Source organism: Pseudophryne corroboree, chromosome 3 (assembly GCF_028390025.1).
Source record: "Pseudophryne corroboree isolate aPseCor3 chromosome 3, aPseCor3.hap2, whole genome shotgun sequence".
Classification (NCBI taxonomy): Eukaryota; Metazoa; Chordata; class Amphibia; order Anura; family Myobatrachidae; genus Pseudophryne; species Pseudophryne corroboree.
In genome coordinates, this window is record NC_086446.1 from 354,341,930 (window position 1) to 354,358,282 (window position 16,353).

General features: G+C 48.3%; 1 protein-coding gene and 1 long non-coding RNA gene across 3 annotated transcripts in view; one reads left to right on the forward strand and one right to left on the reverse strand.

Annotated features, from left to right (window-relative positions):
* The window catches only part of CDC6 (cell division cycle 6), a 103,416-nt gene that overhangs the window by 83,461 nt on the left and 3,602 nt on the right, over nucleotides 1-16,353 (forward strand). For both annotated transcript variants that reach the window (XM_063959781.1, XM_063959780.1), the window contains one exon: nucleotides 228-292. In XM_063959781.1, coding sequence (XP_063815851.1) covers nucleotides 228-292 — 65 coding nt within the window. The remainder of the gene's footprint in view (nucleotides 1-227; nucleotides 293-16,353) is intronic.
* LOC135055563 (uncharacterized) overlaps nucleotides 1-16,353 on the reverse strand; it is a 224,165-nt gene that overhangs the window by 75,231 nt on the left and 132,581 nt on the right. The gene's annotated exons all lie outside the window — the stretch shown is intronic.

A 16,353-nucleotide genomic window follows, 5' to 3' on the forward strand; every position in this document is an offset into this window, starting at 1 on the left:
TTTTTGAACTTGGTAATGTAAATGTCATGTTCAGTACTGATTCATCTATAGTTTGACCTTGTTATATAGCAAACATATGTCTCAGTGCTTGGTCTCTCTGTATTTGTATTTAGGTTTACAGGAAATGTGTTTAAACAACTTAAGACCCCCTGTCAGCCAATCCTCCCCAGACACTGTTTCATCTTTAAGTTAAATGTTTATATCCAACAAGTGTTTCCAATTTGCAGGCGAGCAGTAGAAATAGTGGAGTCGGATGTTAGGAGCCAGACTGTCGTGAAGCCACTGTCTCAATGTAAGTAGATGGTTATCTGCAGTCCCTTTCCTTGCTACAAGTTATGTTTACAGGACAGGATATCAAAGCTGCATGTATCCTGCCCAGTTACTCATGTGCTTGTTTCTGTGGGATACTTCTGCTTTATAATGGTCTCCACCTGTAGTATAGGCTTGTTTTTTTTTTTTTTTTAAATTGCCAAAGTCCTTGCCCTGTTTAGTGTGCATGCGTACTCTACCATCTACAAACACTACAATTCTACTAGGTTCCTCCTTGGCATTGGAGCACTGGGGCTGCATCTATTTCTCTATCGTCCTAGTGGATGCTGGGGTTCCTGAAAGGACCATGGGGAATAGCGGCTCCGCAGGAGACAGGGCACAAAAAGTAAAGCTTTTCCAGATCAGGTGGTGTGCACTGGCTCCTCCCCCTATGACCCTCCTCCAGACTCCAGTTAGATTTTTGTGCCCGGCCGAGAAGGGTGCAATCTAGGTGGCTCTCCTAAAGAGCTGCTTAGAAAAAGTTTAGCTTAGGTTTTTTATTTTACAGTGAGTCCTGCTGGCAACAGGATCACTGCAACGAGGGACTGAGGGGAGAAGAAGTGAACTCACCTGCGTGCAGGATGGATTGGCTTCTTGGCTACTGGACATCAGCTCCAGAGGGACGATCACAGGTACAGCCTGGATGGTCACCGGAGCCGCGCCGCCGGCCCCCTTGCAGATGCTGAAGTCAGAAGAGGTCCAGAATCGGCGGCTGAAGACTCCTGCAGTCTTCTAAAGGTAGCGCACAGCACTGCAGCTGTGCGCCATTTTCCTCTCAGCACACTTCACACGCAGTCACTGAGGGTGCAGGGCGCTGGGGGGGGGCGCCCTGGGAGGCAAATGTAACCTATATAAAGGCTAAAAATACCTCACATATAGCCCCCAGAGGCTATATGGAGATATTTAACCCCTGCCTGGATTCACTAAATAGCGGGAGACGAGCCCGCCGGAAAAGGGGCGGGGCCTATCTCCTCAGCACACGGCGCCATTTCCTCTCACAGCTCCGCTGGTCAGGACGGCTCCCAGGTCTCTCCCCTGCACTGCACTACAGAAACAGGGTAAAACAGAGAGGGGGGGCAAATTTATGGCGATATTTTGATATATATAAAGCAGCTATAAGGGAGCACTTATTATAAGGCTATCCCTGTTATATATAGCGCTTTTGGTGTGTGCTGGCAAACTCTCCCTCTGTCTCCCCAAAGGGCTAGTGGGTCCTGTCTTCGTTAGGAGCATTCCCTGTGTGTCTGCTGTGTGTCGGTACGTGTGTGTCGACATGTATGAGGACGATATTGGTGTGGAGGCGGAGCAATTGCCAAATATGAGGATGTCACCCCCTAGGGAGTCGACACCAGAATGGATGCCTTTATTTATGGAACTACGGGATAGTGTCAACACGCTAAAGCAGTCGTTTGACGACATGAGAAATCAATTAGTGCCTGTCCAGGCGACTCAAACACCGTCAGGGGCTGTGAAACGCCCTTTGCCTCAGTCGGTCGACACAGACCCAGACACAGGCACTGACTCCAGTGGTGACGGTGACGAATCAACCGTATTTTCCAGTAGGGCCACACGTTATATGATTTTGGCAATGAAGGAGGCGTTACATTTAGCTGATACTACAGGTACCACTAAACAGGGTATTATGTGGGGTGTGAAAAAACTACCTATAGTTTTTCCTGAATCAGAAGAATTAAATGACGTGTGTAATGAAGCGTGGGTTGCCCCTGATAAAAAGCTGATAATTTCAAAGAAATTATTGGCATTATACCCTTTCCCGCCAGAGGTTAGGGAGCGCTGGGAAACACCTCCTAGGGTGGACAAGGCGCTAACACGCTTATCTAAACAAGTGGCGTTACCCTCTCCTGAGACGGCCGCACTTAAAGATCCATCAGATAGGAGGATGGAAAATATCCAAAAAAGTATATACACACATGCAGGTGTTATACTACGACCAGCTATAGCGACTGCCTGGATGTGCAGTGCTGGGGTAGTTTGGTCAGAGTCCCTGATTGAAAATATTGATACCCTGGACAGGGACAATATTTTACTGTCGTTAGAACAAATAAAGGATGCATTTCTTTATATGCGTGATGCACAGAGGGATATCTGCACACTGGCATCACGGGTAAGTGCTATGTCCATTTCGGCCAGAAGAGCTTTATGGACGCGACAGTGGACAGGCGATGCGGATTCAAAACGACATATGGAAGTTTTGCCGTATAAAGGGGAGGAGTTATTTGGAGTCGGTCTATCAGATTTGGTGGCCACGGCTACAGCCGGGAAATCCACCTTTCTACCTCAAGTCACTCCCCAACAGAAAAAGGCACCGACTTTTCAACCGCAGCCCTTTCGTTCCTTTAAAAATAAGAGAGCAAAGGGCTATTCATATCTGCCACGAGGCAGAGGTCGAGGGAAGAGACAGCAACATGCAGCTCCTTCCCAGGAACAGAAGCCTTCCCCGGCTTCTACAAAAGCCTCAGCATGACGCTGGGGCTTCTCAAGCGGACTCGGGGACGGTGGGTGGTCGTCTCAAAAATTACAGCGCGCAGTGGGCTCACTCGCAGGTAGATCCCTGGATCCTGCAGATAATATCTCAGGGGTACAGGTTGAAATTAGAGACAGATCCACCTCGCCGTTTCCTGAAGTCTGCTTTACCAACGTCCCCCTCCGAAAGGGAGACGGTTTTGGAAGCCATTCACAAGCTGTACTCTCAGCAGGTGATAGTCAAGGTACCTCTTCTACAACAAGGGAAGGGGTATTATTCCACTCTTTTTGTGGTACCGAAGCCGGATGGCTCGGTAAGGCCTATTCTAAATCTGAAGTCCTTGAACCTGTACATAAAGAAGTTCAAGATGGAGTCACTCAGAGCAGTGATAGCGAACCTGGAAGAGGGGGACTTTATGGTATCCTTGGACATCAAGGATGCGTATCTCCACGTTCCAATTTACCCCTCACACCAGGGGTACCTCAGGTTCGTTGTACAAAACTGTCACTATCAGTTTCAGACGCTGCCGTTCGGATTGTCCACGGCACCTCGGGTCTTTACAAAGGTAATGGCCGAGATGATGATTCTTCTTCGAAGAAAAGGCATATTAATTATCCCATACTTGGACGATCTCCTAATAAGGGCAAGGTCCAGAGAACAGCTAGAGATGGGATTAGCACTGTCGCAAGAAGTGCTAAAACAGCACGGGTGGATTCTGAATATTCCAAAATCCCAGTTAATGCCGACAACTCGTCTGCTGTTCCTAGGGATGATTCTGGACACGGTTCAGAAAAAGGTTTTTCTCCCGGAGGAAAAAGCCAAGGAGTTATCCGAGCTTGTCAGGAACCTCCTAAAACCAGGAAAGGTGTCTGTACATCAATGCACAAGAGTCCTGGGAAAAATGGTGGCTTCTTACGAAGCAATTCCATTCGGCAGATTCCACGCAAAATGGTCAGGGTCGCATCTTCAGATGCACCTGCGGATAACCCTGTCTCCAAGGACAAGGGTGTCTCTTCTGTGGTGGTTGCAGAGTGCTCATCTATTGGAGGGCCGCAGATTCGGCATACAGGATTGGATCCTGGTGACCACGGACGCCAGCCTGAGAGGCTGGGGAGCAGTCACACAAGGAAGAAACTTCCAGGGAGTATGGACGAGCCTGGAAACGTCTCTTCACATAAACATTCTGGAACTAAGAGCAATATATAATGCTCTAAGCCAGGCAGAACCTCTGCTTCAGGGAAAACCGGTGTTGATCCAGTCGGACAACATCACGGCAGTCGCCCATGTGAACAGACAGGGCGGCACAAGAAGCAGGAGTGCAATGGCAGAAGCTGCAAGGATTCTTCGCTGGGCAGAGAATCATGTGATAGCACTGTCAGCAGTGTTCATCCCGGGAGTGGACAACTGGGAAGCAGACTTCCTCAGCAGACACGATCTTCACCCGGGAGAGTGGGGACTTCATCCAGAAGTCTTCCACTTGCTGGTAACCCGTTGGGAAAGACCAATGGTGGACATGATGGCGTCTCGCCTCAACAAAAAACTGGACAGGTATTGCGCCAGGTCAAGAGATCCGCAGGCAATAGCTGTGGACGCGCTGGTAACGCCTTGGGTGTACCAGTCGGTGTATGTGTTTCCTCCTCTGCCTCTCATGCCAAAAGTATTGAGAATTATACGGCAAAGAGGCGTAAGGACGATACTAGTGGTTCCGGATTGGCCAAGAAGGACTTGGTACCCGGAACTTCAAGAGATGATCACGGAAGATCCGTGGCCTCTACCTCTAAGGAGGGACTTGCTTCAGCAGGGTCCCTGTCTGTTTCAAGACTTACCGCGGCTGCGTTTGACGGCATGGCGGTTGAACGCCGGATCCTAAAGGAAAAAGGCATGCCGGAAGAAGTCATTCCTACTTTGATTAAAGGAAGGAAGTAACCGTGCAACATTATCACCGAATTTGGCGAAAATATGTTGCGTGGTGCGAAGATCGGAGTGCTCCGACGGAGGAATTTCAACTGGGTCGATTCCTACATTTCCTGCAATCAGGATTGTCTATGGGTCTCAAATTGGGATCTATTAAGGTTCAAATTTCGGCCCTGTCGATTTTCTTTCAAAAAGAATTGGCTTCAGTCCCTGAAGTCCAGACCTTTGTTAAGGGAGTGCTACATATACAGCCTCCTGTGGTGCCTCCAGTGGCACCGTGGGATCTCAATGTGGTTTTGGACTTTCTAAAATCTCATTGGTTTGAACCACTAAAGAAGGTGGATTTGAAATATCTCACATGGAAAGTGACCATGCTTCTAGCCCTGGCTTCGGCCAGGAGAGTGTCAGAACTGGCAGCTTTATCTTACAAAAGCCCATATCTGATTTTCCATTCGGACAGGGCAGAACTGCGGACTCGTCCGCATTTTCTCCCTAAGGTGGTGTCAGCATTTCATCTGAACCAGCCTATTGTAGTGCCTGCGGCTACAAGTGACTTGGAGGACTCCAAGTTACTGGACGTTGTCAGAGCATTAAAAATATATATTGCAAGGACAGCTGGAGTCAGAAAATCTGACTCGTTGTTTATATTGTATGCACCCAACAAGATGGGTGCTCCTGCGTCTAAGCAGACGATTGCTCGTTGGATCTGTAGCACAATCCAACTTGCACATTCTGTGGCAGGCCTGCCACAGCCTAAATCTGTAAAGGCCCACTCCACAAGGAAGGTGGGCTCATCTTGGGCGGCTGCCCGAGGGGTCTCGGCATTACAACTTTGCCGAGCAGCTACGTGGTCAGGGGAGAACACGTTTGTAAAATTTTACAAATTTGATACTCTGGCTAAGGAGGACCTGGAGTTCTCTCATTCGGTGCTGCAGAGTCATCCGCACTCTCCCGCCCGTTTGGGAGCTTTGGTATAATCCCCATGGTCCTTTCAGGAACCCCAGCATCCACTAGGACGATAGAGAAAATAAGATTTTACTTACCGATAAATCTATTTCTCGGAGTCCGTAGTGGATGCTGGGCGCCCATCCCAAGTGCGGATTATCTGCAATAATTGTACATAGTTATTGTTAACTAATTCGGGTTATTGTTGAAGGAAGCCATCTTTCAGAGGCTCCGCTGTTATCATACTGTTAACTGGGTTTAGATCACAAGTTGTACGGTGTGATTGGTGTGGCTGGTATGAGTCTTACCCGGGATTCAAAATCCTCCCTTATTGTGTACGCTCGTCCGGGCACAGTACCTAACTGGAGTCTGGAGGAGGGTCATAGGGGGAGGAGCCAGTGCACACCACCTGATCTGGAAAAGCTTTACTTTTTGTGCCCTGTCTCCTGCGGAGCCGCTATTCCCCATGGTCCTTTCAGGAACCCCAGCATCCACTACGGACTCCGAGAAATAGATTTATCGGTAAGTAAAATCTTATTTTTTACCAGTATTCTGGTGGCTCTTCTAATATAAGCCAGTCTATGATACAACTATACGGCCCTTATCTTGGAAATATATAGTGCTACTGGCTTTGAAATGCATCTCTTACAGTGGAGCCATCCCTATTATCTTATTACAGTATAAACTGGACTTGAGAGCGTTTCTGACACTACCATTTTATATTCTGAACTAATGGTTTTGTTTCAGTGATGTCACTGGTTCATAAGCTCACTGTAAAAATTGGTTGTCTTTTAGCTATGCTGTGGGTGATCTTTTGCGCGATGATCCACAATAGCTCGACTTCCATGCTTAAACATTTAGGGCTTATTCCTTATATAAAATGTTCTCCTTCACGGTCCACAGGTAATCATTGGGATATGAGGTAGCCACAGTGGATTGGCACCAAACGATCAAAGCTTTCGGCCTCCCAGATTACAACGGACCCGTTCCTATATCCATGCCTCCTGGCTCAGGCAATTCAGTTTTTTGTTTGGTGCGGCAGGAGCAGGACCATGGTCAATGAGCTGATGGGTTTTAGCAGCCATAAGATTTCTTTTATAGTCTTACTATATTTTTTTGAGCAATCTTTTTACAAAGCGTCATATACTTACTTTAGAAAGAGTCGATCCAACAATTCCCTGCTGGGTCACGACTATGCTTACCCACGTGTACAGTGTTTTGGTGGGCGTCTGTGTAGGATGTACTAGCAAGTCCAGCAGATGTTACCAGGCAGTGGTTGGAGCATGGGGAGAGGTAAGGCATAGGTTCCGCTTAGTAGGGGAAACGCGAGACACAGCTGCACTGTATCGGGGTGGAGACTACCGAACAGTCTCTGCCATATAGGGTGCACCAGCGCTAGGCCTCAGGGATCATAGGCTCCAGGGGTAGAATGAGGCTGCGATCCCTAGGGTTGATGTAAGCAGCGGGGAGTAAGATGCTCTTTTGGTCGTCCCTCCCCCTTGGTTCATGACCAGTTTCCTCCGAGGTTCCCGCTTTTGTCTGAGATGCTGTGCATCTAAAAGGACCCAGTCGCAGCATAGGCAGGTGTATGACTGGTGCATCTGTGTTCACTGTAGGTTCACCGGCGGTTGTGTACACTAATAGCGTCTGGATCCACTCAGTGTTCAATAACGTATTGATCGATCCTGGAAGCAGGGTGAAGTTTTCCTGTATCCCATTGTCCTTAGCTGGGTAATGCAGCACTAAGTCTCTATCTACCTTTGGTACGAATAGCTGGATAAATGCCTGATGCATACAAGTCTGTAAACTATTGCTGCTGTTTTCTTTCGCTGTGCGACTAAATACGTTTAAACTCCTATGTAACGTAATGCAGTAATGTTTCTCCTACATACTTGAAATGTATCTGTAGTTTATTATGTGTTCATATTGCTTATTATACTAATGTATAACCTGTGACTGATTGACTTTACTATTTTCTGTCCGTTTCTGTGTATTCCGATCTTCAATGCTGGTGCAAAGCAGGGAGGTATCGGATTGTATGTCACTAACAAATTTTAAAGTGATTGCAATCACAATTTGTTTATTTAACACTGAAAAGGTGTGATTTATTGGTCATGTCTAAGAGACAAGGGTAAGGAGGATACACTCTCTCCACAGCAGCACCAACACTCGTGTCATGTTTGTCTTGCAAAGCTGGGTTAACCTCTCAGGATCTGGTTCAAAATGGATTATGTGCAAATTGTGTCAGCTTTCACCAAAGCCTCTTAAATCTGAGGCAGGCACGGGTTCAGGTTCAACACCCATGGGCTACTTTTGCACAGACATCCATCCAGTATAGCTGAGTGGATAATGCCAGCTCTTATACCAGGGATAGGTTATCCTATTAACCCTTACATGCAACATTCCACCTGGGGTTTATCACATCCAGTACAGGAATTGGCAGCCTCTCAACAGAAACGGGCTGAAAGGACTGTGGTAAGTAAATCACTTAGACATGAAATAACATCTTAAGTCTACACGTTTCAGATGAGGACTTGTCGAAGGATGAGGACTCGTCGCACTCTGGGTCTGCATACAGTGACGAGGAGGAAGGCCTCGGCTCAGTGGACATTCCTGAGCTAATTAGTGCTATGAAAGACATTCTATCCTTGTAGGAGGTAGTTGAGCCTTTGTTAAAATCTAAGGCACCTGTGTTTAAACATCCCAAAATAGATAAGACTGAGTTTTGTGGATGAGAACAGCTGATGGAAATTATGCAAGAGGCTTGGGTTACACCCAGTAAAAAGTTTCTAATTCCACGGAAATGGAATTCCCATTATCCTCTTCCGTGCTGTTTTAAAAAGGGATCTGACTCCCAAAGTAGATACGCGTGTCATCCGATTTGTGCGAAAATCTACATTGCCTTTAACATCATTAAATGATGTCACGGATGGGAAAATAGATGGTTTTCTTAACCATTTTCTCCTTGTCTGGGGTAATCCTAAAACGAGCCATGGCTTTGATGGCAAAAGCAGTGGCAGCCCGGGCTGGTGCATTGGAGGATGACCTTTCAATGGCATCTAGAGAACAAAAATCCCATTTCTCTAACGTCTTAAGTGGATGCTGGGGACTCCGTAAGGACCATGGGGAATAGCGGCTCCGCAGGAGACTGGGCACAAAAGTAAAGCTTTAGAACTACCTGGTGTGCACTGGCTCCTCCCCCTATGACCCTCCTCCAAGCCTCAGTTAGATTTTTGTGCCCGAACGAGAAGGGTGCACACTAGGTGGCTCTCCTGAGCTGCTTAGTGAAAAGTTTAGTTTTAGGTTTTTTATTTTCAGTGAGACCTGCTGGCAACAGGCTCACTGCATCGAGGGACTAAGGGGAGAAGAAGCGAACTCACCTGCGTGCAGAGTGGATTGGGCTTCTTAGGCTACTGGACATTAGCTCCAGAGGGACGATCACAGGCCCAGCCATGGATGGGTCCCAGAGCCGCGCCGCCGGCCCCCTTACAGAGCCAGAAGACAGAAGAGGTCCGGAAAATCGGCGGCAGAAGACGTCCTGTCTTCAACAAGGTAGCGCACAGCACTGCAGCTGTGCGCCATTGCTCTCAGCACACTTCACACTCCGGTCACTGAGGGTGCAGGGCGCTGGGGGGGGCGCCCTGAGACGCAATAAAAACACCTTGGATGGCAAAAAATGCATCACATATAGCTCCTGGGCTATATGGATGAATTTAACCCCTGCCAGAATACATAGAAAAACGGGAGATAGGCTCCGCCCCCTTATCGGCGGCCTTATCTCCTCAGCACACTGGCGCCATTTTCCCTCACAGCTCCGTTGGAGGGAAGCTCCCTGGCTCTCCCCTGCAATCACTACACTACAGAAAGGGTTAAAAAAGAGAGGGGGGCACTAATTACGTGCAGTATTAAAAGATACAGCAGCTATAAGGGGAAAAACACTTATATAAGGTTATCCCTGTGTGTGTATATATATATATAGCGCTCTGGTGTGTGCTGGCAAACTCTCCCTCTGTCTCCCCAAAGGGCTAGTGGGGTCCTGTCCTCTATCAGAGCATTCCCTGTGTGTGTGCTGTATGTCGGTACGTTTGTGTCGACATGTATGAGGAGAAAAATGATGTGGATACGGAGCAGATTGCCTGTAATAGTGATGTCACCCCCTAGGGGGTCGACACCTGAGTGGATGAACTGTTGGAAGGAATTACGTGACGGTGTCAGCTCTGTATAAAAGACAGTGGTTGACATGAGACAGCCGGCTACTCAGCTTGTGCCTGTCCAGACGTCTCATAGGCCGTCAGGGGCTCTAAAGCGCCCGTTACCTCAGATGGCAGATATAGACGCCGACACGGATACTGACTCCAGTGTCGACGGTGAAGAGACAAATGTGACTTCCAGTAGGGCCACACGTTACATGATTGAGGCAATGAAAAATGTTTTACACATTTCTGATAATACGAGTACCACCAAAAAGGGGTATTATGTTCGGTGAGGAAAAACTACCTGTAGTTTTCCTGAATCTGAGAAATTAAGTGAGGTGTGTGATGAAGCGTGGGTTTCCCCCGATAACAACTGATAATTTCTAAAATGTTATTGGCATTATATCCTTTCCCGCCAGAGGTTAGGGTGCGTTGGGAAACACCCCCTAGGGTGGATAAAGCGCTCACACGCTTGTAAGAACAAGGGCTCTACCCTCTCCTGAGATGGCCGCCCTTAAGGTTCCTGCTGATAGAAAGCAGGAGGGTATCCTAAAATGTATTTACACACATACTGGTGTTCTACTGCGACCAGCAATCGCCTCAGCCTGTATGTGCAGTGCTGGGTTGGCGTGGTCGGATTCCCTGACTGAAAATATTGATATATTATTGCCTATAGAGCATTTAATAGATGCATTTCTAGATATGCGTGATGCACAGCGGAATATTTGCCGACTGGCATCAAGTCTAAGTGCGTTGTCCATTTCTGCCAGTAGAGGGTTATGGACACGACAGTGGTCAGGTGATGCGGATTCCAAACGGCATTTGGAAGTATTGCCTTATTAAGGGGAGGAGTTATTTGGGGTCGGTCTTTCAGACCTGGTGGCCACGGCAACAGCTGGGAAATCCACGTTTGTACCCCAGGTCGCCTCTCAACATTAGAAGACGCCGTATTATCAGGCGCAGTCTTTTCGTGGGCAAGCGGGCGAAAGGTTCCTCATTTCTGCCCCGTGACAGAGGGAGAGGAAAAAAGGCTGCAGAAATCAGCCAGTTCCCAGGAACAGAAGCCCTCTCCCGCCTCTGCCAAGCCCTCAGTATGACGCTGGGGCTTTACAAGCAGAACCAGGCACGGTGGGGGCCCGTCTCAATGAATTTCAGCGCGCAGTGGGCTCACTCGCAAGTAGACCCCTGGATCCTTCAGGCGATATCTCAGGGGTACAAATTGGAATTCGAGACGTCTCCCCCTCGCCGTTTCCTAAAGTCGGCTTTACCGATGTCTCCTTCTGACGGGGAGGCAGTTTTGGAAGCCATTCACAAGCTGTATTCCCAGCAGGTGATAATCAAGGTACCCCTCCTGCAACAGGGAACGGAGTATTATTCCACACGGTTGTGGTACCGAAGCCGGACGGCTCGGTGAGACCGATTCTAAATCTAAAATCTTGAACACTTACATACGGAGGTTCAAATTCAAGATTGAGTCACTCAGAGCAGTGATTGCGAACCTGGAAGAAGGGGACTACATGATGTCTCGGGACATCAAGGATGCTTACCTTCATGTCCCAATTTACCCTTCTCGCCAAGGGTACCTCAGGTTTATGGTACAGAACTGTCACTATCAGTTTCAGACGCTGCCGTATGGATGGTCCACGGCACCCTGGGTCTTTACTAAGGTAATGGCCGAAATGATGATACTCCTTCGAAAGGGAATTTTAGTTATCCCTTACTTGGACAATTCCCTGATAAGGGTAAGATCCAGGGAACAGTTGGAGGTCGGTGTAGCACTATCTCAGGTAGTGTTGCGGCAGCACGATTGGATTCTCAATATTCCAAAATCGCAGCTGATTCCGACGACTCGTCTTCTGTTCCTAGGGATGATCCTGGACACAGTCCAGAAAAAGGTGTTTCTCCCGGAGGAGAAAGTCAGGGAGTTATCCGAGCTAGTCGGGAACCTCCTATAACCGAGCCAAGTCTCAGTACATCAATGAAATGGTTCTGGGAAAAATGGTGGCTTCCTATGAAGCAATCCCATTCGGCAGATTCCACGCAAGAACTTTCCAGTGGGACCTGCTAGACAAATGGTCCGGGTCGCATCTTCAGATGCATCAGCGGATAACCCTGGCACCAAGCACAAGGGTGTCTCTCCTGTGGTGGTTGCAGAGTGCTCATCTTCTAGAGGGCCGCACATTCAGGACTGGGTCCTGGTGACCACGGATGCCAGCCTGCGAGGCTGGGGAGCAGTCACACAGGGAAGGAATTTCCAGAGCTTATGATCAAGCCTGGAGACATCACTTCACATAAATATCCTGAAGCTAAGGGCCATTTACAATGCTCTAAGCTCAGCAAGACCTCTGCTTCAAGGTCACCCGGAGTTGATCCATTCGGACAACATCACGGCAGTCACCCACGTAAACGGACAGGGTGACACAAGAAGCAGGAGGGCAATGGCAGAAGCTGCAAGGATTCTTCGCTGGGCGAAAAATCATGTGATAGCACTGTCAGCAATATTCATTCCGGGAGTGGACATCTGGGAAGCAGACTTCCTCAGCAGACACGACCTCCACCCGGGAGAGTGGGGACTTCACCCAGAAGTCTTCCACATGTTTATAAAACTCGACAAGTATTGCGCCAGGTCAAGGGACCCTCAGGCAATAGCTGTAGACGCTCTGGTAACACAGTGGGTGTACCGGTCAGTGTATGTGTTTCCTCCTCTGCCTCTCATACCCAAGGTACTGAGAATTATAAGATGGAGAGGAGTAAGCACTATATTCGTGGTTCCGAATCAAGATGGACTTGGTAACCGGAACTTCAAGAGATGCTCACGAAAGATCCGTAGCCTCTACCTCTAAGAAGGGACCTGCTCCAGCAAGGACCCTGTCTGTTCCAAGACTTACCGCAGCTGCATTTGACGGCATGGCGGTTGAACGCCGGATCCTGAAGGAGAAAGGCATTCCGGATGAAGTCATTCCTATCCTGATCAAAGCCAGGAAAGATATAACCGCAAAACATTTCCACCGCATTTGGCGAAAATGTTGCGTGGTGCGAGGCCAGTAAGGCCCCGACGGAGGAATTTTCAACTAGGTCGATTCCTACATTTCCTGCAAACAGGAGTGTCTATGGGCCTGAAATGGGGGTCCATTAAGGTTCAAATTTCGGCCCTGTCAATTTTCTTCCAAAAAGAACTAGCTTCAGTCCCTGAAGTTCAGACGTTGTGAAAGGGGTACTGTATATACAGCCTCCTTTTGTGCCTCCAGTGGCACCTTGGGATCTAAATGTAGTTTTTGGGTTCCAAAAGTCACATTGGTTTGAACCACTTAAATATGTGGAGTTAAAATATCTCACATGGAAAGTGGTCATGCTGTTGGCCTGGGCCAGGTGCGTGTCAGAATTGGCAGCTTTATCCTGTAAAAGCCCTCATCTGATTTTCCATTCGGACAGGGCGGAATTGAGGACTTGTCCTCAGTTTCTCCCTAAGGTGGTTTTCAGCGTTTCACCTGAATCAACCTATTGTGGTGCCTGCGGCTACTAGGGTCTTGGAGGACTCCAAGTTGCTAGACGTTGTCAGAGCCCTGGAAATATAGGTTTCCAGGACGGCTGGAGTCAGAAAATCTGACTCGTTGTTTATTCTGTATGCACCCAACAAGCTGGGTGCTCCTGCTTCTAAGCAGACTATTGCTCGTTGGATTTGTAGTACAATTCAGCTTGCACATTCTGTGGCAGGCCTGCCACAGCCAAAATCTGTAAAAGCCCATTCCACAAGGAAGGTGGGCTCATCTTGGGCGGCTGCCCGAGGGGTCTCGGCTTTACAACTTTGCCGAGCAGCTACTTGGTCAGGAGCAAATACGTTTGTAAAATTCTACAAATTTGATACCCTGGCTGAGGAGGACCTGGAGTTCTCTCATTTGGTGCTGCAGAGTCATCCGCACTCTCCCGCCCGTTTGGGAGCTTTGGTATAATCCCCATGGTCCTTATGGAGTCCCCAGCATCCACTTAGGACGTTAGAGAAAATAAGAATTTACTTACCGATAATTCTATTTCTCGTAGTCCGTAGTGGATGCTGGGCCCCCATCCCAAGTGCGGATTGTCTGCAATACTGGTACATAGTTATTGTTACCAAAAAAATCGGGTTATTGCTGTAGTGAGCCATCTTTTCTAGAGGCTCCTCTGTTATCATGCTGTTAACTGGGTTTAGATCACAAGTTATATGGTGTGATTGGTGTGGCTGGTATGAGTCTTACCCGGGATTCAAAATCCTTCCTTATTGTGTACGCTCGTCCGGGCACAGTATCCTAACTGAGGCTTGGAGGAGGGTCATAGGGGGAGGAGCCAGTGCACACCAGGTAGTTCTAAAGCTTTACTTTTGTGCCCAGTCTCCTGCGGAGCCGCTATTCCCCATGGTCCTTACGGAGTCCCCAGCATCCACTACGGACTACGAGAAATAGAATTATCGGTAAGTAAATTCTTATTATTGCACATGTCAAACAGGCAACTATTTTTATGGAAGAAGCAGCCTTGTATTTGGGTACAATTTGCCTCTCAGGCATCAGCCTCAGCAGTAGCAGCTCGCAGAGCAGTTTGACTACGTACATGTAAAGCTGAATCAGAATCTAAGCAGGTTCTGGAGTCTTTGCCTTTTACAGGAGATATTCCTTTTGGTAAAGAATTAAACAGTATTTTGGAGTCAGAAGCCTACTCCAAGAAAGTGAAGTTTCATCCCACACAAATCAAAGCCTAGATTTCCAGCCTTTCGGACTCAAGGAAAGGGTTATGGCAAACAGTCTCAATTTGACAAATCTAGTAAGACTAAAAAGCATTGGGCTACCGGAGGGCTAGCTTCCAAATCAGAAGATAAACCATCAGCCTGATGGTGTGGGCACCATTATCAAATGCAGCCTTTCGAATAAAGAAACAAGAAAGTCCGAGGTGCGTCCTTTCTTGGCACAGGGAAGAAGCTGCACAACACAGCTAGTTCCCAGGAACAGAAGTCATCCCCGGCCTCTACAAAGATCCACTGCATGTCGCTGGGGCTCCACAGGCGGAGCTAGGCCCGGTGGGGGCACGCCTTCGTAAGTTCAGCCACAAGTGGGTTCACTCCCTGTTAGATCCCTGGGCAATAGATATTGTGTCTCAGGGATACAAGCTGGATTTTGAGAAGATGCCCCCTCACCGACAGCCCTGCCGCCTTCCCCCCACGAGAGGGAAACAGTGTTAACTGCAATTCACAAATTGTATCTTCAACAGGTGGTGGTCAAGGTTCCCCTCCTTCAACAAGGAGGGGGTTATTTGACCATGTTGTAGTACCGAAACCAGACGGTTCGGTCGGACCCATATTGAATTTAAAATCCCTGAACATATACCTGAAAAGGTTCAAGTTCAAGCTGGAATCGCTAAGAGCGGTTATTGCAAGCCTGAAAGGGGGAGATTTTATGGTGACTCGGGACATAAAGGATGCATACCTTCATGTCCCCATTTATCCACCTCATCAGGCGTACCTCAGAATTGCTGTACGGGATTGTCATTACCAATTTCAGATATTCACCACGGTAATGGTGGAAATGATGGTGCTCCTGCGGAAGCAAGGTGTCACTATTATCACGTACTTGGACTATCTCCTCATAAAAGCGAGATCAAGAGAGCAGTTGCTGAACAGCGTATTACTTTCTCTGGAAGTGTAACGGCAACACGGCTGGATTCTATATATTCCAAAGTCGCAGTTGGTTCTTACAGCTCATCTGCCTCTCCTAGGCATGATCCTAGACACAGACCAGAAAAGGGTTTATCTCCCGATAGAGAGAGCTCAGGAGCTCGTGACACTGGTCAGGAATCCATTAAAACCAAAACAGGTGTCAGTGCATCACTGCACTCGAGTCCTGGGGAGGAAGGTGGCATCATACGAGGCCATTCCCTTCGGCAGGTTCCGTACGAGGACCTTCCAATGGGACTTACTGGACAAGTGGTCCGGATCACATCTTCAGATGCATCGGTTAATCAACCTATCCCCCAGAGCCAGGGTGTCTCTCCTGTGGTGGCTGCAGAGTGCTCACCTTCTCGAAGGTCGCAGATTCGGCATTCAGGACTGGGTCCTGGTGACCACGGATGCAAGCCTCCGAGGGTGGGGGGGCAGTCACACAGGGAAGTAATTTCCAAGGGCTGTGGTCAAGGCAGGAAACTTGCCTTCACATCAATATCCTGGAACTAAGGGCCATATACAACGCCCTAAGTCAAGCGGAGACCCTGCTTCGCGACCAAACGGTTCTGATTCAGTCAGACAATATCACCGCAGTGGCTCATGTAAACCGCCTAGGCCAGGCCTGGCCAACCTGTGGCTCTCCAGCTGTTGTAAAACTACAAGTCCCATCATGCTTTGCTACAGTTTTGCTATTAGGGAAGGCTAAAACTGTGGCAGGGCATGCTGGGATGTGTAGTTTCACAACATCTGGAGAGCCACAGGTTGGCCAGGCCTGGCCTAGGCGGTTTACAAGGAGCAGGGTGGCGATGGTAGAAGCCACCAGA